The following is a 23,268-nucleotide window of genomic DNA, read 5'->3' as shown; positions in this document are numbered from 1 at the left end:
GTATTGATTTCTTACCCATGTTTCCCAAAAAAACATTATTTTTTGTTACAGGCCACAGTCTAATCCACTTTCTTCTCACATTTCACATCTTCTCACATTTAACTAAATAAAAAAAAAAAATATGCTTGCTGTAGACATACCATCACCATCAATATCAGCAGCACAAGCATCTCCCTCTCCATTATTGTCAGTGTCAATCTGGGCTGGATTGTGTACATAGACACAATTATCACAGCGATCGCCAACTTCATCTTTGTCATAGTCAAACTGACGTGGGTTATAAAGCAGGGGACAATTATCCTGTAAGACAAGTAAAAAAATTTTTGTGTATTACCTTATCACTCTCCAGAAGAAAGTATGAATAGATTGATAAGCAACAAGGTAGATGGTGGCAGGATGGCATACAAATCACTTTGGATTTCTTAAGTCACCTGAAGTTGCCTCACAAGGAATCAAAAGTGATTTGTATGCAGGAAGGCATTTCGGGGAGATTATTCACTGCAAGACTTATCTCACCATCTGCCACCACCCTTAAAGGTGCAAAGAGGTGGAATAGGTATACAATTCATTGAGTATGCACTGAAAATATATATACCATATTTCAAGCAGTATCACATTCTAACATTTATCTCCACAGATATGCAATATTCCACCTGACTCAAGCAAGATAGAAAAGAGCATTTCCTTTTATTGTCCTTTTCCCTAGTAAATGGGGTACATTTTATCTTAATGGAGAAAAGTAACAAATATATAAGACTTATATTCAAGTCTTAAGCAAACACCCAGTTTTTATTTATAGCTCCCTAAGTATATTGTGATGAAGCAATTTTGATTTATTCACTTTGCACTAACTGTTTTGCAGTGAGCGTGACTTGGCAAAGTTCAGGAAAGAGAATGTTTATGTTCTAGCTTGTTGGCCATATGCATTTTACACTTAAATATCTGAAAAATGTAAAACCATTTATGAAAATTACATAGCTGAATTGTTATTACTTTAACTAGTAGTTACAATTTGTTAGTTTATGTGTTTCTTGAATTCACAAGAAATTCTAAAGAAATAAGGAGAAGTTCTTCATTTACAATACTACTAATTACTACTTAAACCTTAAAAACACAGTAAATAATAAAATGATTGGGAAAATTAAATTATATGCATTAAAACATATATACATTTCATTTCATTAAAATAGTAAATCAGTAATTTGTAAATTGAGGTTTTTAATGTGGGTGACTCAATATTTTGATGATGCTGATGATACATGTAACTGTCTATTTTGTTTACTATTAATTAAATTAGCTTAATATTTTAATATTTATAGGTAACGCCATATTTTATGTTTAACTTATATTAGTATTTACTGAAAATGATAAAAATGTGCGGTTCCAAGCAGTAGCACACCAACATCATAATCTAGTTGCATCCTACTGGAAATATGTTGTTTACTATACATTAAATTACTAGAAGGCCCCCTAACACAGGTTTGCTTCTGTGCTTTTGTTCTCTAAAGAAATGCTAAAATTCAAATGCTATAATTTGGGATATTAGGAAAACCATTATAAGAGTACTTATCAGAGCTAGAACAAGAAGACACACACAAAACTCACATTTAATTTAAGTAGCATGAAAGAGCTTAACAAAAATAAGATTTCAATCAGTGTTCCTATTTTGAACAGTAAGTGCTTGTGCATGACCAGAAGTAATAAGGTTAGCCTTGTGAAAATGGAGATAAGTTAGCTGCCAGCAATATGCAGACACAAGTTTACTTAGGGACATTTAAATAAGCATTCCTCATAGGAAAGAATCATAAACTATGAAATATCCTATCACTGCAGAACTGAAATGCAGGAATCTGTTTGTATTGGCGTACAAAATGCACACTAAAGCATTTGTCAAGTAGAATTACAATATGACATCACATTTGTGCAGACTCACCAATAATGGCGTAACTATAGAGGAAGCAGTCACAGGGGGTCCCGGACTGTGGGGTCTGATTCCTCTATAGCCAACAATAACCCCCCCTTCCCCAGCAGCTCTCTTACCTGCTGTGGAAAAGCAGAACGTGTCTGCACTGGGTATATAGGGGGCGGAGTCTGGGCAGGGGTGGGTGGAGTCTGAGCAGGGGTGGGAAGTGGGCCAGAGGATGGGGATCGGATTGCGCTGGGCCCCTCTGAAGATTTTTTGCACGAGGGCCCAGCACACTCTAGTTACGCCACTGCTCACTAACATAAAATTTGTGTCCTCAGTCTATAACTAATGCAACTTCAAAGCCTCTAATAGCTTTACTCGCCATAAATGTTCCCTTCTGGTGGGTGTATTAAAAAATTATTTTATTAGTCAGTAATCAGTAATAAGCCTTGGTAAAGGATATTTTTGTAGAGGAGTATATCTACATTCTTAATTCTAACAGTATCTGATTTGTGCACACTACTGAAATGTTTTGTAAAAATGGATTAGAGGGAAGACTCAGTAATAAGTGAGGTCTGTGCAATGTCACAACATTCTTGAAGTGGATTAATTACCCAGATATGCTGCATGTCAATGCTTTCAATTAAAATGTCAGAATGTGGTATCTGCCAAGTAAAATCACTCAAATAGCAAAGACTAGATGTTGCCATGAGATAGCATAGGAAGGTCATGGTTTATTCATATTGATGTGTTTCACTATAAGTGGGTTTGGCTTCTGATTTGTAAATCACAGAAAAATTATATCTTTACTTTATTTAGCCTTTGTTTGATATCAGTGAAAAATTTAAAAATAAAGTTAAAAAATTACAATTGGCCAATAATATGCTGCAAGTAAGTCAACTCTATTGGAAGTTCAACAATATGGTATAACATAACACAAAGTGAGGACAGTGATTCTGCACAGTGAGGACAGTGAGGTTGTGGAATGTACTGCCGGGTGATGTTGTGATGGCTGATTCTGTTAATGCCTTTAAGAGTGGCTTGGATGATTTCTTGGATAGACATAATATCAAAGGCTATTGTGATACAAAATTCTATAGTTAGTATATGAGGGGATGAACTTGGTGGAATTTGTCTTTTTTCAAGCCGATTTAACTATGTAACTATGTAACACCCACTTTCTCCCTAAAGTGAACTGTGTTTTACTGCCATTCGTTGTTATTGTTGGCTGTATTCCAGTTGTAAAGGCATAAATCTCAATAAATATTTTAGTTACCTAATAACTATAGCACACTACAGACACGGGAGCATAAATTTAGTTGGTATAAATAGATAAGTTTACCTTTTCATCATCCACCCCATCATTGTCATCATCTTTGTCACAAGCATCACCAACTCCATCCTTGTCAAAGTCCTCTTGCCCTGAATTAGGCAGGAGAGGGCAATTATCCTGCCGAAACAAGAATACACTTTTAGATAATCAAGTTATTACAGCAATTCATAGGCAGCAATTAAAATCCATATCAATTGGTAGTAAAAACACAAATTACACCATAAAAAGCCACATTCATGTTCTACTATTCATGTTTTAATTGCATCAGAATTGTTCACTTTTTTTAGAGCAAAATTTTAATTTCCAGATACCCCACTGTTAATAGAAGATGTAGCAAGACTATTTGTTTTATTGATAAACATGCTTAAAACATATGGGGAAATAAGTGCACATTTAACTGCTATATCTGCTTTGTCCTTTCTTTTCAGAATTATTTTGAAGTCTATTTATTGCTAAGGCTTGTTTGATGTTATGCCAAGTCTACCATAGCCTTTAGATTGCCTTTAGGGAAACTGCAAAAGACTGCACATGGTCTGATATTGCCGCATATTGATATTGTAGAAAACTTTTTTTTTTTTTACTGAATATTCATTTTCAATGGGAGCATATCTGATCACTTTATATCCTGCAAAAAATGTATAGAAAGATCTACACAAAATTATTTTTACATTTTTGAAATATATAAGAATTGTTGGACGAAATGTATTTTTGTCATTGAATACTAGATATATAACACAAGCTGTTAAACTTATAACAAATCCTCCACTCCTACATCTCCTTCCAGCAAAGACACAATAACTCAACAAAAGGTATGCTACACCTTGGATGTGCAATGTAATTTTATTACTATGATTGGTAGACCTCCAGGTAAATAAATCAGTTATTGCAGGTTTCATCATGTGAAACAAAATAAATATAAAATTGGGGGCACTGTCCATGGAGGTGTTGGAGGAGGTATCCATCCTGGTGTATTTTGCACTACTCATGCAATCATCAAGCACATATCACAAATGTTTCAAATATTTTTAATAAGATTAATATTTAAATATCATTGTTAGTATTTCATAAACTCTACCTATTGACTAGCAGAACAAATTCTTTACATTTCATAAATGTCATCATTAACTATTACTCTTACTTTAATACAATGGTAAGTGGCATTGGCAGCACAGATCAAGTTATTATTGGGCCATCCGTCTAAATCTGAGTCTTCACCGCAGATAATACCATCGCCCGCATATCCTGTTCGGCATTCACATTTGTAGGAAGGGTCACTAAAGTGGCCAATGTATATACATTCTGCATATTTGTGGCAGTTGTGACTTTTATCCTTGCATGGATTTATAGGTTCACATTCCTAGAAAAAGAAAAAATGTTAATTACATTTGACAAACTGGTTTGATATCCTATAAAATTCATGAGATGATTGAAAAAAATCTTTACATGCAATCCATTCTGAATTCTGTAGAATCAAATTTTTGGCTCAAACACTAAGGAAAAATAAACTAACTAAAACTGATTCCCCATCTCTTCCACAGGGAATTATTTATTTCATTTCACTTCAGATGTGACACTTGCAGAAGTGGAATCTGATTTAGTTTTGCCAGCTGTCTTTCATTTATGTGTTTAAGCAATTTGACCACAACACAATATAAAGATTAATGACTGGATGACAGCTATCCCTGCCTCTGTTGACTGAAGCTTTAGGAGAGTACTTGCTTCTGACTGTTTTTCTGGTCTTATAGGTTAGCAAAAGAAAAACAGAAAGCGGATTCCTTGTCAGCCTTGTGGGAATATCCTGTATGGAAAAGCTTACAAGTATGTCTTTTACTAAAGGTAACTCTTACTGAGATAAAACGATACTCACTTGTTTGTCCTTCTTTGCTACTTCAATGCCTACACCAAAAGGCTGGGTACCTTTGTAACGAGGTGGGCATGGCAAGCAATGATAGCCTGGATCTGTATTCACACAGCGATGAAGTCCACCCAATTGGAAGCAAGCATCTGATACCAGGGCACACTAAAGGAGAAAATGCAATTTATAGCAACAAAAGTTACACAAATTAATTCTGATAAGACAAAGAGATATATGATCTCCTTTCATGCTCCACCTCATCAAGATCTTCACAGAAGGTCCCATTGCCGACAAAACCAACCGGACATGCTCCACATGACCAGGATCCATCAGGATAGCTATTGCATTCTGCTCCAGGAAAGCAGGGGTTAGACAAACATCCATCTGAAAAATAGATATGTTGTAGCATGAGACACAATAAATGGGGCTAGTGTACAAACTAGTCAACAATGGCCATGTCGCCTCAACTTAATATTCCTTATTATGTATTTGCAATCAAATAATATTTGCATCACACAAACAATCGCATTCCTGGAAGCAGAGTTATTTTTCCTTTGCCCAAGTCTACGATATGTAAAGACCAATTAAATGACTTGTTGGAGCACAACAATTCCATGTCGCCACAATCATTTTCCTCTGAAATATTTGTCAGGTAAATATTGTTAATTATTTACAAAACAAGGGTAACTCTATGTATATTAATATAACCAGGGTAGTTCCTTTCATTCTGAAAAATGTACATGGCTGTTTAATTAAACAGGCCTTTCTAAAAAGATGTTGTTTTCTTATAAATATTTACATTACATAAAGAGAGGATTGCCACTGAAAATCCAAATAATTTAGCAATGGTGGTATGACGTGTGGTATGCCATGTATCTCACTTATACTTTTAAGTGTTAATTTTTTAATATGTTTCAAAATCAGATTAAACTACAATACAGAACATCATTATCTAACACACAAGCACATTTTCTTGAACTGCTGACCATTAAAAAGGAAAAGCTTTCATCAGGGAAGTTTAATATTCTATTAAATATTTAAGTGTGTATGGAAATGCATTTTTAAGACCAATAGTATACTAATTAGTATATTAAAATATCACTATATGCTTAGATTTCCCTACAGAATTGTACTTACTACAGTTGAATACTAATGGAGTCATAGATTTAGGGTATCTCTCTATTATATAACACAACAGAAAGCCTTTGGGGATGATGCAAAACCCTAGTGCCAGATGGATAGACAATCGCTTCTTAAAAAAAAATGAAACTGCAGCTGAGTTAGAAAGACCCACACAAGTTAGGGCAAAAAGACAATGTAAAATATGTAAAATTGATTCCTATTTCCACAAGACAATCAATGTAGAAAATCACAGAAATAAGGCATAGTTGCCATTTATTCCGGCAACATAACTGTGACAAAAGCCGACATAATTTGCCTTCTGGATCATGTTACTTACCAATAGGACAGTCCTGCTTATTGCACATTTCCTTTTCTTTAGGTTCACCACCACACTTCTTTCCTCCATACTGTGGCTTGGGGTTATTACAGAGACGAGATCTCTCTCGCAGACCTCCACCACATGTGACAGTACAGCTGGACCAAGGTGACCAGGGTCCCCATTTCCCATTTACTAGAAATAAAGAACAACAACAAAATGTTCATAACTTGAATTTACTGAACATATGCTGAACATATTTTTTTTGACAAATACTATAAAAAAAAGTATCAAGAGGTACATAAATAATATTGCTTAACTCTGAATTATTGCCTCTAAGAACACAATTTTACTTTATAGTAAAATGTGACAATTACAAATAATTATTATCTTCAACTGCACTAAATACTGTCATTTTGTCACTAACAAAAAAGTCATGAAAAATTTTACGTGAATGATTTTATATTAAAGAAGAACAAAGTTTTTGGCACTCAGACTTTAATAAATAACCCCCTATATCTCTCCTTAACTGGTAATCCATATAGTAATTAGCAACAGTAACTATAAAAATAACACCTACTTTAAAAAAAAAAAAGGTAAATATAAAGTGGTATGATTGGGATTTTTTTTTATATTAAACTATAGGTAGCAAGTAGCCAGCACAACAATAAGTGAGGACTATACAGCAGTGCAGGTTCTTCAATGGCTACTAGCCACTTGTACATAAAAGTGAATTCACTTAATTTAAAGAGAATTGATGGTGCTGCTCCAATCTGAATACCGTTTTGTAATAAACCGCTCATGTTGTGCAATTTACAAACCTGGGCTACAACCTGCAATGAAGATAGGTAGTTTAGCATTTCTGCAGTAAGAAGGGAGTAGTGTTGAGGAAATCCTGCATGCACAGTTCAATGGTAAGTATATTTGGCTACACTCACTGTTCTAGCTGCAGGCTGTCAGCACTTACTGGGCTGCCAAGCATCTTAAGTGATTTCCAACCAATGTTGGACCACAGAGATTCAGAGATCTAAAAATTAGAATTCTGCATGGATATCATGCAGTATTGACTGTTTTTTTTAACTTGCCTCTGAATTCCTTTCTCATCCATCACAAACTCCCAGCAGAAGTGTTTATCCAATACCGATAACACAGTGATTTTTTTTAGCTACAATGTATTATTCATTCCTAGCAATGGATCATAATTGTCTGCCAAGATGTATAGCAGGATATAGAGTACTAAATAGAGCACATTTGTATTGGTGCCCTAAACAGAGTGGCAGAATTATCTGTAAAATTATAGCTCACCATATAAAATCTGGCACTCTCTATTCATTCCTATGGGATTTTAAGAGAGATACAGCACAGCAACATAGCTATAAACAAGGTAATTTTTCTTAAAAAGTCTTTATTCCAAGGACTTTTTCTCAGACAGAAATACAGCACAGCAACGTTTCAGGCTTACACTAGCCTTTCCTCAAGGAAAGTGTAAGCCTGAAACGTTGCTGTGCTTTATTTCTGTCTGAGAAAAAGTGCTTGGAATAAAGTCTTTTTAAGAAAAAAAAGTTTGGTGCTGTCTAATTGGAAAAAGTGTGTAAACTTCGGCAGGAAGTGGCTGCCTGAGACGTGCACCTGATTAAAGTTGTATCCCTTTGGTGAGTGCTGACTTCTTATCCTGTGTAGGAAGTGATGTCACACCAAACTAATATGGCAGCTGCTATCCTAAACAAACAGAAAAACTTTCTAGAGCTGTTTGCTCAGGTATGGTAAAGCATAGTTATATCTAGCACTATTGTGGCTAATCTCTTTGCAATAAACTGCTTTGGTAGCTTTCCTTCTCCTTTAAGCAGGTAAGAATGTGAGTGTGTCCAGAATCAAATTAAGTATGCTCCTTTTGTACTACATATGGGGATCTATAAACAGCAAGTGACAAGATACCATCATGCCTGTTAACTTATCAAGAAATGAATGGCTACATAAACCAGAGTCGCCACAATGCAGGATCAGTAGCCATCAGTATGTATAATGTTTTTACAAGGAGGAACTTACTTGGACATGGGATTCCTTCACATTGCTTGGTTTCACGCCCAGCTCCTGTACAGTTTTTCCCACCTAGCTGTGGTTTAGGGGAGTTACACAGTCGAATACGTGTGATATTGCCAATTCCACAGGTGACAGAACATGCTGACCAAGGTGACCAATGACTCCAGCCACCATCCTGACGTACTTTTTGAAAGCAGAGAATCAAAATAGAAATTATTTATCATTAAATTTAATCCATGTATAAAACAAACATAGCCAGCTACTCTCAAAATAGAATAGGTAGAAGTTATTTTTCGATATCTTGTTAATTTTAAAAATTATTTCAAAAACATTTGTAAAGGTCAAGACATGTTTTGAGCTGTGGTTATAAACCAACTTTAAACTCTACTCTCTACACTCTTGGATGTATAGCTGTTTTATCAACAAGCACATGTTTTTAACAAATGAGAATAAAGCACTATATACTTAAATGGGATTGATTGGTCGGTTTGTGGTTGGTAGAAAAAATCCATATAATAGCATTGAATTAGATAGAAACTTCCCACATATATCTTTTACACCTTTCGGGGTGTAACAAAAACAATATCTCGATTATCTCAGCATACTGTACATGCAGAAATCACCATATAAATGGTTAATGCCCTCAGCTTGGCTTTCATGCCTTGATTTGAATATGTGTATTCATTCTCAAACACACTAAGGGAGGAAGAAAACATTGTAGGGGGGAACTGAAGAACAAGTCAAAGTACAGCTCTGAGGTCATTCTTTTAAAAAGGATCCCTACGAGACATTTGAGGCACGCAATAAAGACCAATTTCTCCAACCCAGGAGAAAAAGAGTAGCAGAGCCAGGAAAAGTGCCTAGAACCAACATGTTTACTTTATACAGTTCTGGCCCTGTGACCATTATTATGTTAACGGTGTAAGTTTCCCTGTATTGCACAGGAACCTTAAAGCAAAATTCTGGGAAGTAAATATGTTTGCTAACGACATGATCTGAATGCAGGCCAAGCTTGACTTGACATAATGATCATGTTGGAATTCAAAACATGTGTTAAGTCAAGATACGTATTAATTAAACAAAGATTAACATACATTAACATTGTGGTAAGAAAAGACCAAAACAACTTCTGTTCTGTAAAATCTCAGTAACAGCTTCTGAATCTGGAATTCTTTAAGGATTAGCAAAAAGCAGCTGCTGAGGTAGATATCTTGAAAAACCAGGATCAATTGGAAAACTTTTTGTAATGGCATGGGCTATTCACTTTTGGACACTTTTCCAAAGGTAAACTTCCCCTGTAAATTTTATGTAGTTAGAGCCTTTATACCGAAATAAGATCTAGCAATGAGTCTTGTTTAAATATGTACAGTATGTTTCAAGTTTGCCCCTTGAAAAATACATTTGAGTCAACTGTACCACTGGTTTATCTTGTGATGCCAACAATTGGAACAACGCTATTGCGTTTCATTACATCTCTGATATTTCCATGCACAATTAGGTGTCTCTTCATCTTCAAATAATATACTTACTGCGGTTGTCACACTTCCCAGGATGACATGTCCTAGTTTGGATAGATGAACCTTCACAACTGCTACTGGTGGCATCACATGATCTTCCTCGCTGCTGTGTTCCAGAGCCACAAGTCACAGAGCACTCTGTCCACTCAGACCATGGAGACCAGCCAGCTTCACTATCCATTGCTTTAGTTTATAAGAAATCCATTGTTACCAAACTTTGTGATAACAGAAAATGACCAAAGATTTCACAATCAATATTTAGTAAAACTCCTTTTCCTCTGTAATATTACTTCATCTACCAAGACCCCAATATTACAGGGTGATTTTCATACTAAGTCTAGAAAGCAGGAATTGATTTCTTAATAAAGTAGGCCTATAAGGAGTATCTTAGACTCTCTACAGAGTAAGAAAATGTGTGACATGACCAACATATATTCAAATTGGGAAGGAAAACTGAAAAAGCTTGGAGGTGACAGAATGAATAATTGGAAAGTCACATCCAGGGAAACACTGGGGAACTGTATAATATAAGGACAAGATACATATTTTAAATTAGATCTGTTTTTACTTCTAATCAACCTTGTGACAACAGTATGATTTATTTCACATAAGATGTACTTACGGAAGCACATAGGGCAACACTCGCCGTCAATGAAGGATGGGCTGGCACAGTGCACTGGAGGGCAAGTAATCTGATGACAAACTGTTTTTGAATTCTGCAAAGAAGCAAAAAACCATTGATATTTTGATAAATACATGACTGGTTATTCCTACATTTAGTGGCAGATTTATCAAGGGTTGAATTTCAAGTTTATGGGAGTTTCTAAAAAAATTCCCATCAACTCACATAAACTCGAAATTTGAAAAAAAAAACTACCAATCGAAATTTATTTAAAAAAAAAATCAATTTTTTAAAAAAACGGGTGAATAGGATCGAGCTGCGGAATAAAATTCGAAAATTTTCAGATTTTTGGACTATTCCAATAAATAGAATAGAATAAACTTGAAATTCGAATTTAAAAATTTGAATTTTCAATTCGACCCATGATAACTCTGCTCGTTACTGTAGTGTTTGGGAATAGACAAAAATATATATTTTGGTCTGTTTTTAACATACAAGGAAATATTAATTTCTAAAATTCCAGATAAACTGAATCTGACTGCGGCAAGCAAAAGTTTGCTTCAAGTTGTAAATTGCATGCAAATGAGACATGACGCTTACATGCCCATCAACTGCATATGATTCAACCTTCTATAACATCTCAGTTCCAATAGCCGCAACATGCAAAGACTGCCCTCTACTTACTGCCTGCTTAAGGCAGTTACTTCATGTAACATTTGTCTGGAGCATTAAAGCTATTGCCTGCACAGTGGCTGATTGACTGCAGCATGGGTTTAGCATTTTCCAATTATCTGTGGGATACTGCATTTTACAGCAACATTTTGTCACTCTTTTCCTAAAAAAGTTCTGTATACCTCTGTATATGGTCATTTCCGTGACATTAAGCTGTCAAATGTAAAACTCTTACCTGACAAGTACATTTTGTGCAGCTGTCCACAATCCAGTCTTCATTATCTGCAAACACACGTCCATCTTGCCAGCACATTGACTGGTTTTTGAGAGTTTTATTGGGCCCAATAAGTTCCCACAATACTTGGTTTTCTTCAGACTGCAATACATGATTAAATGCTATTTTGTGCACCATTATATACAGTTTTTGAATATTACTACATGATGATAACATGGAAATGTACTGCTTATCCTAATGGATTGTGTTCTCAAGATGGATATACCCTGGCCCTGGGCCTCTCTATATAAAGGTCCCTCAGATCCTTGTAATATAAGTTGCTCAAGTAGGAAAATCAGAGGTTACTGTTATTAATTCAATTACAACAATACAGATCCAGGTAAGGGCACAACTGACATGCTTTAAGTCTGGAAGTAAGTTTTCTGAGGGCCACATAGGGGGCAGATTTATCAAGGGTCGAATTTCGAAGTGATAAATACTTCAAAATTCGACCATCGAATTGCTTTACTCCTACTTCGAATATCGAAGTTGAAGTTTCTTCACCGAAGCTGACCGTTTTGCGGTCGAAGTAAAATCGAACAATGAAATCCATCGAAGTCGAATTCGTAGTAACCTATTTGATGGTCGAAGTATCCAAAAAATTACTTCGAATTTAGAATTTTTTTACTTCGAAAATTCCCTCGAATTTACTTCCTTGATAAATCTGCCCCCGGGTGTTTTTTTCCTGTATCAACCTAAAATATAATAAAGAGGACTCATCTTGAATACGTTCTCCTATTCAAATATTATTATACTTTGTATTTACTACATTTAGACATACTACTGAGATCCACTGACAGTTTACAATATCAAAAGACTATTCTGTCACCTTAGCAACTCAATGTTGAATGTAGTATATGTTACGTATTTGTACACATTACCAAATGCAAATAATGCATTGTGCTTAAAATGTATTACTAAAGCATATTTATGCAATAAATCCTGTATTTCAGCCATATGAATCAAATCTCTAGATACCACTGAGAAGGGACACATATGTCTATATTTACAAAATGGCTGAATGCCAAGCAAATTGATCATGAATTCCTAGAAACATTACATCTGGGGCACATTCACTGCAGACTGATGTACTTTATTTAATAGACTGGGATTGTATCATTTTATTTTACATACCACTTTCTGAAGGTTATCTAGAAGGTTGTTTACAAGAATGCGTAGCCTGGTCAGCTCAGTGAACATACTTCCCAATTCATCACAAGAGTGGTCACAAAAATCAATCTGCTTTTCTATCTTCTGGCCAACATATTCAGTGGTCATAGGAGAGAGGTGAAGAATTTCTGTTTTTTCACTGATGGTATTGACTTCACCTATGAAGTGATTTATTGCAGAATTATTTGGCCTATCTATATATAATGAAGTTTGTTACAATGCTATCTTGTAATTAGTTCATCAAACGAAGGAAAATGCATACATACATACATACTAAGGGGCTGATTCACTATGGGTCGAATATCGAGGGTTAATTAACTCTCGATATTCGACTAGGAATTTAAATCCTTCGACTTCGAATATCGAAGTCAAAGGATTTAGCGCAGAAAATTCGATCGAAGGGTATGGGGACCTTACCCATAGGCTAACATTGACTTCGGTAGCTTTTATCTGCCGAACTAGGGGGTCGAAGTTTTTTTTAAAGAGACAGTACTTCGACTATCGAATGGTCGAATAGTCGAACGATTTTTAGTTCGAATCCTTCGATTCGAAGTCGTAGTCGTAGTCGAAGGTCAAAGTAGCTCATTCGATGGTCGAAGTAGCCCAAAAAAACCTTCGAAATTTGACGTTTTTTTACTTCGAATCCATCACTCGAATTTAGTGAATCAGCCCCTTACAGTATATATATATATATATATATATATATATATATATATATATATATATATATATATATATATATATATATATATATATATATATATATATACAGAGGTTATCGGCACTCACCACTCGTAGAGTCTTATGCCGGGTGCTAACCAAAATTAAATGTAGCAGTCCATGAAAGCACTCACAGCAATCACCATCATGTATCAAAAACTCATTTATTGGTGCATGGTGTATCAACGCGTTTCGGCTCACATGGATCCTGACAACGGCTCCATGTGAGCCGAAACGCGTTGATACACCATGCACCAAATAATGAGTTTTTGATACATAATTGATGGCGATTGCTGTGAGTGCTTTCATGGACTGCTATATATATATATATATATATAGAGAGAGAGAGAGAGAGAGAGAGAGAGGGAGAGAGAGAGAGAGAGAGAGAGAGAGAGAGAGAGAGAGAGAGAGAGAGAGATGTAGCATTTTAATTCTGAGATAAATAGCTCATGTTAGAGTTGCAAATAACAAAAAATTATCCATCAGGTATATCAGGTTGCTCCACACTGATATGTATGAACTGTTGGATCTGTGTTTGAATAAGGTATATATGTTTATACTTTTATCCTGTTAAAATGCTGATGATTTAATTAAATAAAAACAGCTGCAATCTTGCAATTAACATTTTTACACATTGTTGACAATGAAAGCTATGCACAGGGAGTGCTCTTTGACCTTCTGACAAGCCCCTGTGAAAATCCAATGTCTCTTAAGGGAATGCAGCTAAAACATTTAAACTCCCATTAAATCCACTACGACCCTTGCTGAGAGTAGGCATGTCATGTACTTGGCAAGCACTTGGAATTTGAGCCAAAGAAAATAAAAAAAGTCTTCACAATGGGCAGTCCTCTCTTATGACAATTTCTGTAGCCAGCTAGTTTATTCATGGGCCTATAATATGCTAAATTCCCTTCCTGCAAACTTCATTGTGAGTTGCATTACTACAAAAGAAGATTGAGTCTCTATAATATAATAACCATCTGTTCTGTAGAAACAAATTCACATAAGAATATACAGTAGATATCAATAGAGAGCATTCACACTCTCAAACAGAAATATACAAGCAAATGTTTGTGCTGTTTGTATACTTGTAATTTTGTATGTATACAACAGGAAGATGATCCAGGCTAGCAGGAAATAATTTTGAAGCAGTTTAATATAGACATTTTGACTAAAGAAATATCTCCACTGACCAATTCAATGTCCAGTACATTGGGCCAGCTTCAATTCAGTAAAAAAAAAAAAAGGTTTATCGTGTGAAAACTCATGGACAAGATTTAATTTGAGATGCAATTCAATTCAGAAAAACGTATCTCACAGTTTATCACTTGAAAACCCTATTGAAGTCTATGGGAAAAAACTGGAACTGCAGTTGGAAAAAAGTTTTTTCCTCCTGGAATTAAATCTCGTTCATGAGTTTGCACGTGATAAACTGTGAGATAACCTTTTCTCATTGAATTGAATCTGGCCCTAAATGTGAAAAAATATTTTCCATTTACCACTTTAAATTTAAGCAAGTAAAATATAAGTGCACTTATGGGATGGGAACCAAAGTGCATATTTATTGGGACCCCCCCCCCATTACATGGAGGGGCCAATAGACTGGACTAAGAGCAATGTATTTATTTTTACCTTTCACCCTCAGCAGCCAGAGTTTGCATAGTCAGGGAGGATAAATGCATGATCCTCTCTCTATGGTAAGGATCCTTGTCCCCCAGGCTAAGAAGTAATATAAGAACTAATTGTGTTTTCAGTGAGGCCTAATAAATGTCCCATTGTTTGGGACAATGAAGGAAACAACTATGCACATGCATATCATTTCTGTACCTGTGTGGCTTAGCTGACAGCCTTTCTTTCTCAAAACATCTTCAATTGATATGTCAAAAATTAGACGTACATCTTGAAGCAGTCCCTGCAAAAGGTAATCAAGAATGGCAACCTATTACTAACATTCCCCACTTCTGACATCTGTCAGGTTGCACAAAAAAGTACAAATTATAGAACCCATGAAAAGCTAGACTTGAGGAAATAAGGTTCTGATGGTGTGAACTACAAATACGCTAGATATGTATTTGTTTCTAGGTTTCTGTTATAGACTTTTTTAAAAATTTTATGTTGGTAATTGTTACTTCATTGTTACTAGATACTTCATCAGTCTAGTATTTGGCCATTTAGCTCAGTACTGAACAAGATGTCAAAGCAACTTTTATAGGTTTTTATTTGGTTTGAAGAGTTTGCTTCATATAACCATATGAATCGCAAGGCCTTTAAAAAGGACATTTGATAGCACATACCTATCTGTTAAGTTTTTTGAATATTAAAGGAGAACTAAAGCTTAATTAAAGAAGTAGGCTAGAAATGTTGCACATTATGTTTTGGGCTTCTGTACCAGCGCAGGGCAACCACAGCCCTTTAGCAGGGAAGATCTGTGTCTCCAAAGGTGCCCCAGTAGCTCCCCATCTTCTTTTCTGCTGATTCACTGCACATGCTCTGTGCTGCTGTCACTTACTGAGCTTAGGGACCCAATCACAATATACAGTACACATAGAATAATAAGTTATTAAAATACAGATAATTACTACATGGCAGAAACCAGTAGTAACCAGTCAGAATTTAATAATCAGCCCTGTAGAATCAGCTAATATTACAGGCCAACCTCATTTTCTATTTGATAATTTGCGAAACCCCTAAGCTTAGCTTCTCAACAGATGCTCAGAGCCCAATGAGCATGTGAGTGTCGCAGAAACTTTCCAAGATGGTGACCCCCTGTGACAGGTTTGAAATTCTGGATCATTGCTGCTATTGAGAAGCTAAAACTTAAGGTTGATGCAATAAGGTCACTATATAACATATTGGATTTTTAGCCATATTCATTTTCAGTTTAGTTCTCCTTCAAAGGACTAATTCGCCCCAGTGCTGAAACCAAAAAGCACTATGTTTTAAGATTTATTTTTTCAATTAAAGGAGACATATTGTGTCAAAATCAAGAATGTTCAGTTGTATTAAACTCCTCAAAATATAGATGGAACATGCTTAGAAAGTTTTGTACTGCTTTATTGGACATTTCCCAAAAAATCCTACTTGTACCACTCATCTATTCCACTTTCTGCTGACTGGTTAGCCCTGGTTGAGCACTGTAGGATGCTAGCCAGACAGTAATTTGACTAGCCTGCCAGGGAACTACTGCCTCCTGCCATGCTACTGGCAGGGACATGATCTATGAGGATCTCCAATAAAGAGGACATTTTAATGTAAATGGTCATGTTTAGCAGATTCTAACCACCACCATATAGTGTTCATTATTGACCACAACATTAAGGGGATTTTGAGATATGCAATACATCGTCTTTAAAAGAAAGCACTTATCTGATCCATGGTCAAGGTAAGACCTGAAAGAGTCAGAGCATTGTGAGCTCTCACTGCTGTGCATGCACAGTGTCTTCCTACTCATTAACATAGCATTAGCATAACATTAATATCATGCAAATGACCAAGGAAGAGACAGGGCATGTATTGTAGAAGCTTGCATTGTCCTGGCTCTTACTAGATGAAAATTTGCTGACCTCTGCATAAAGTTAATGAAGCAGAAGGTCAACAACTTTCTCTTCTAGTGAGACATGGATTCAGTGTGCTGATTTTTAAAAGAAAAAAAGCTTGAAGAGGGGTGATTTTTGATAACCATATTGTCCAAAATGTCAGGGCCGTATGAAAAAAGTTTTTGAAAAGCAAAACCACCCTTTTAATTTGTATTTGCATTGTGTCCTTTGCATTGCATTGCATTGAAGGCCACAAAGTCTTTACTTTGTCCTAATTACCAGCAAAGGGAAAATGCTGAATATTTCATGCCAGATCAATTTTCCATAACATTTATAAAGGCAGTGGAATCCTTATAATCTGCAGTACAAGGTAGCCAATATATTTTTAACAATGATGATACTATTGTACTTACCCGAAAGTGGTTTCCACGTATTGAACCCTTAGCTAAAAACATCTTGACGTTATCGGCCTTTAGATGCTCATAAAATGTTTCCTCTAACTGGAAGCTGTCTATCAGATCACAGCCAATATAAAGGTTAAAGTTTTCACCCAACAACTGAACTGTAATATTTTTCCATTGAGAGTCTGCCAGGTCAACATCCTCTAAGGATATAACATTCTGAGATCCATCAACCCAATAAATTAGATCCAATGTATTGGCTCGTCCATTTGAAACTAGCTCAAAGAGTCTATTGGAGATACCAGGACCTTCAATTGCAATTAAAGTCCCCCTGTTGTGCTTGTCTTGTCTCATTGTGGCTGTAAGAATAAAGCCTTCATTTTGTTGCATCAGCTCGGTTATCTGCTTCACCTTCTCACTATTAACAGGAGGGATGTGATCAAAACGAAGGAATCGAAATGCTGGAGAGCTGGATTCATGTCCACGAAATATTTTAGCTCCAATTGTCCTTTTATTTATGTTACTGATTTCAAATAGATCAAAATTTGTTTCATCTTCTTTCTCTTCATCTGAAAACACACAACATTGGAAAAGTTTTGTGATATTTCCATTGACTTAAATAACAGTTAAATAGCCAAATATCTCCCATGGGGTACTAGACCAAGACCAAAAGAATGGCAAATAATATCCCTATATAATCACCATGATTCATTGTAGTACAATGTAGAGAAATTTATTTCCCTAGACGTACTCCATGTCAGTACGTTACGGGATAGCCCCTCCTCCCTGCTCCAATTAGAAGGAACCTCCCCAAGCCTTTAAAAGGCCAACCACACCCACCTACCGGCGTCTTTTTTTTCCTTCTCTTATGCTCTTGGCTTTGTTCTCTGAACAAAGGCCTCAATCATTAGAAGCAAATTTTTGTTTTTCTCTTTTACGCCTAGGAAAGCATTAGGCCTGCCCGGAAGGCGTCCTAGGGACAGGGGTTTTGGTCCATGGGACCTTTTTTCCCCCCAGCACACTACCTCAGACCTGGAGTCTTCTGAACTTCAGCTTTTGAATCAGGTAAGGCACTGAGGTGCAATGTTTGCTACTCCTTGTCTGCCTGTATTTCAGTTGCCTTCCTGTATTGCTATCAAGAGCATTGGGTGGCAGGTGCTTGTCCCCCCATTCGTGTGCCCTCCCGACCTGCCCAGAGGGCCTCAGGTGGCACTGGTGTATGTGGCCCCTACACCCCATTTTTACGAATGGGCGAGGGAGGTGGCAGTTAACTTAGGCTATTTAGTTAGGGGCCTGAACCTTACTGCCCCCTGTTACCTTTGTTTTATTTTTGTTTTAATGGGGGCAGGTCATGGCCAACTGCCTCCCTCAACAGACTTTCCTAAGGTGGAGGTAGTTAAAATAATAATAAAAAAATAAAAAATATAAAAAAAAAAAAAAAAAGTTTCGCTATAGGCTTCATATTATAGCAAACTTGGGCCTGTGCAGGAAGCACCAACACTAATTATCCAATTCGCCTCAGTATAACCTACGCAGTTGCTTTGGGTTCCCTGCCTATGCAGACACCAGCTGAGTATAATCAACCCCCCACTGAGTGCAGACACCAGCTGAGGATAATCAGGTCCAGCTAAAGCAAGTGGAGATGGCCCCGCCCACTCTCTAACTCAGCAAGCGAGGAAGCTGCAGCCTCAGGTAAGTCCTGCTGTTGTCAGTAAACTTGTGAGGCCTGTTTTCCCGTTAACAATAGAGTGTCCTGGAATTTGTGACATTAAAGGGTCTGCTTCCAGCCTTGCATAATGAGCAGCAGGTAAGGAGTGTGTCCATATGCTGTTCTGCAGTGTACTAAAGTCTAACTAACTGCTTGCATGCTATATATTCATATGCTTATCTGCACTGTGCCTGGTTATGATTGTTTCCTGCCTGAAAGCACAAGCCATTTACAAATAGGACACCAGTAGCCCTATTGAATATGGATCACTGGGCTGGGGGGGCTGCTAGGCTCTGATATATACTTGCTATAAACATCAGATAATCCATAATATGTATTGCACTATTTTTGTTCTGCATTCTATGTTTTGGCTATTGCTCACATAGAACAGGTAGCCATAATAGAGGTCGAGCAAAGGTCTGGCTGAATGCTAGGGCCTGATATAAGCTTGCTCTATGCAGCAGCTAATCTAAACTATGGACCTCATGTTTCCGTGATTGTACCTGTGCTCCTATTTTGTTCTACAGCTTAAGCTCTGGCTATTGCTAACAGGTAAAACGTGGCCCTACAGGATGTAGAGCACAGGTCTGGCTGGCAGCTAGGCCCTGAGACATGCTTGCTCGAAGCAGCTAATCTAACTATGTATTTAATATTGCTGTGATTGTAGCTGTGCTACTATTTTGTTATACAGCTTATGCTCTGGCTATTGCTCACAAAGAACACGTAGCCCTGTGAGATGTAGAGCACAGATCTGTCTTGCTGCTAGGTCCTGATACATGCTTGCTATAAGCAGCAGCTAACCTAACTATGTACTACAGGTTTTCTGCAGTTTATGAGTTGGCTATTTCTCTCATGGAACAAGTAGCCCTAATGGATGTAGAGCACAGGCCTTTTGAGTTGCTAGGCCCTGAGATATGCTTGCCCTAAGCAGCAGCTAATATAAACTATGTATTTCATGTTACTGTGATTGAATCTGTGCTTATATTTTCTTCTGCAGTATATACCCTGGCTATGGCTCACCTGGAATAGGTAGCCCTAAGGTATGTAAAGCACAGGCCTGGGAACGGCTAGGACCAGATTTACGCTTGCCCTAAGCAGTAGCTAATATTTTATGTATTACATGTTGCTGTGATCATATCGGTATGCTCCTATTCTCTGCAGTATGATATGCTCTAATTATTGCTCACCTTGAACCAGTAGCTCTAATAGATGTAGATCACTGGACTGGGTGGCTATGAAGGTCGGATATAGGTTTGCTCTGACTGCAGCTAACCTAAACTATGCATTACATGGGGTTGTAATTGTTTCTGGGGTACATTCAGGTTTAATCCAGATGACTACTGATAGGAATACCTACATATGAATGTCTTTTCATTCCATGGCATTGCTCCTGGGATAAGATATGGCTTAATAAATTAGACACTATGCAATATTTTTTCCCGATGGCAGGTAAGCTTAACTTTGTCTTGATAAACACTACAGGAGTTCTGAAGCCTGTCTGTCATAAGGATTGCTGGGTTAACAATAACCACAGGTATGTACTACTTTTGGGACCATTGAATGTACATTTTTCCAGATTCAGCAGCCTTGTATCACCGATCACTGCCTGAACGAATGGAGGACCAGATAATTGCTTTGCCCAGTCAATTGTGCAGTTTATTACTACCCACGCAGCTCGAGCTCTGGGGTCGGGTACTGTGCTCTACCAGGAGCTTAGGACTCTGACCGAGGTACATATTATTATCACATATTTTAATATATGCTTGCACCATGGCCCACATCCTGCAGGGGGATTCTACTGCCTTCAGAACAAATGCTCAATTAATGGATAAACTCCATAATACAACTGGTCTACCAAGCAACATATATGTTTGCATCTATAAGAGGGCCATAGGCAGGTGCATATATTTTAATACTAAGGCATGTATATGAGTGTGTATATATGTTTGCACAGATATCTATATATGATTTGTGTCCTTGGGATGGGTTCTTTTTTGGAACCAGAAACGTTGGCTCAATAAACCTATATTTTTATGCAACATATAGTATTTTTGAAGATTCCTGGAACAATCAGTACTTGAACTCTTCATCCATAAATTTCACTATAGCAGCCAGGACATCTGGCTAGTTTCTAGGGGTGCAACCTGTGGAAATTCCATATTCATAGGTTTAAGGAAGAACAAGGTATACAGTTCTCTATGCTTGGCTGAAGGATCCCCAGATGTATTTCTACCATTTTCTAGGGTGACTCCTTAGTGCCTCCTACAAATTAGAGAGGGGAGCCACTACCCAGTGTTATTCCTATACTATTTCTACTGATATTCTTAATGTCAGGATAGATGGGACATTTTATCTGCCAATACAGGGTGTCTATAGAGACAGGGTACACATACATATCAGGCCACTGGGAATTTGCATAAGGTATATATTTCAAACCAAGGGTTTTCAGGCTATAGGAGTCCTCAAAGTGTCTTGTTAGTCCATAGAGATGACCTCTGTTCAAGTCTGGCCCAGGATAGGGATATTCTGCTTATACTACCTTATACTATCATCAAAACGGATTTGTGATTTAAGGCTCTGTGTCCAGAAGGCACTTATTTTGGGCCCATTTATTTATTTTTTTCTTCAATTTCTCAATCCCCTAGTTAGTGTTTTTTTTAGAATACAGGGCTGGCTGTTCTTCCACACCAGATAGGTAACTGATTGGACAGCAGATGGAGGCGTCCTAGGAGCGTTAATTATTTTCCCTCTCTATGGCTGTGCCCTCTTGGAACACCAGCAGTTTTGGATCTTTCCTCCTTACAGTTACATACTGCAGTTGCTACTTGTCCTATTGTTTCGGCCGAAAATGTACTTGGCTCTTCTGAGCAGGATCATAGTCTTCCCTTAAGTGGGACGGTTGCAGTCATTACAGTAGAGTGTAATCTCTTACCACTTCTAGTCATTAATTTCATTGAGAATGAATTAAGGATATTTTATGTATCTGTCATACAGGTTTGTCTAGCTTCAAATGGGATGCTTGGAAGTATTTTTTTTTTTTTTTTGTCTGTTTTGACCATGTCTGTCACATTATTCCCTATGCTAGGGGGATTACATTTACACCTGCTGAAAATTGTGTCTGAAACATTCGCACAGAGCTCAATGTCCAGGTAACTTCCAGATACAACACTCCTATTATCCTGGTTTGTTCTCGGATTCACATTCCTGCGCCACTCCTGATACATATGACCCAGCATGACTCTAGTAGATCAGAGGCCCTTCTGACACTTACTGGAACATCCATAGCGTCCCTCCAGTTCCAAGGTCAGCCTCAACGATTACATATGTAGTATAGTTGATTCCACATATAAGTGGGTCCCTTATGGGTAGAGAGAACACAGGTTTGTGGGTGACTAGAAACATTTATCCAGGGCATATAATCTGCCTCCATAAATCTTGGAATTAGTCCTTTAGTTGCACTGTGGTTATTGGGAGCTGTAACCTTAGGGGTATTCAGTTATACCTCTCAGAGTACTAGGTTGGGTCAACCAACAGGGGCTCTTTCTTAGGTACTGGAGTTGCTCAACTCTTTACAGTTAATAGAGTCTGCCTCATCACAGGACCTTACACAGGGTAAGGAATTCGAATCCCAATTATTTTCTCAGGTGCCCTTGTCTCCGATCTTTAGGATCTGCTTTCGGTTAGAACAGTCCTGACTAACATGCATTCTGATATGAAGATATTTATGGTACTGGCCTTGGGTACCTCAGGGTTCATTGGATATCCTACATTTATGGATATATCCTAAGAAGATCATTTCTATATTGTCTGTTTTGGGTTCTTACTCCTACCAAGTGTTTCTTACAGGTACCTTGCAATTTGCACTGAATTTAGGCATACATGTGATGAATGCTATTTGGTGAGTAGGAGAGTAAGTATTTCAGCTTGCTGAATTCGCCTTTTACAGGACTGTCTTCCTCTCTCTCTCTTCTGGAGGGTGAAGTGGTGGTTAGTGAGCTAACTTGTTCCTCACTCTCAGTGGGCTAACATCTCTCTCTCGCGCTCTCTCTCTCTTTCTCTATAGTATATGCTATACT

General features: G+C 37.2%; 1 protein-coding gene across 1 annotated transcript in view; it reads right to left on the bottom strand.

Annotated features, from left to right (window-relative positions):
• Positions 1 to 23,268, bottom strand: part of thbs2.L (thrombospondin 2 L homeolog) — a 62,186-nt gene that overhangs the window by 13,097 nt on the left and 25,821 nt on the right. Inside the window, exons 3-15 of the mRNA XM_018263068.2 lie at positions 17,497 to 18,053; positions 15,375 to 15,459; positions 12,792 to 12,985; positions 11,619 to 11,759; positions 10,712 to 10,805; positions 10,102 to 10,272; positions 8,579 to 8,755; positions 6,554 to 6,727; positions 5,351 to 5,478; positions 5,107 to 5,259; positions 4,378 to 4,596; positions 3,249 to 3,356; positions 141 to 300 (exon numbers count right to left, since the gene is read on the bottom strand). Of these exons, the coding sequence (XP_018118557.1) occupies positions 141 to 300; positions 3,249 to 3,356; positions 4,378 to 4,596; positions 5,107 to 5,259; positions 5,351 to 5,478; positions 6,554 to 6,727; positions 8,579 to 8,755; positions 10,102 to 10,272; positions 10,712 to 10,805; positions 11,619 to 11,759; positions 12,792 to 12,985; positions 15,375 to 15,459; positions 17,497 to 18,053 (2,361 nt within the window). The remainder of the gene's footprint in view (positions 1 to 140; positions 301 to 3,248; positions 3,357 to 4,377; positions 4,597 to 5,106; positions 5,260 to 5,350; positions 5,479 to 6,553; positions 6,728 to 8,578; positions 8,756 to 10,101; positions 10,273 to 10,711; positions 10,806 to 11,618; positions 11,760 to 12,791; positions 12,986 to 15,374; positions 15,460 to 17,496; positions 18,054 to 23,268) is intronic.

Source organism: Xenopus laevis, chromosome 5L, assembly GCF_017654675.1.
Source record: "Xenopus laevis strain J_2021 chromosome 5L, Xenopus_laevis_v10.1, whole genome shotgun sequence".
NCBI classification, from domain to species: domain Eukaryota; kingdom Metazoa; phylum Chordata; class Amphibia; order Anura; family Pipidae; genus Xenopus; species Xenopus laevis.
The sequence above is the reverse complement of the archived record's forward strand: the minus strand, read 5'-3'. Positions and strand labels throughout refer to the sequence as shown.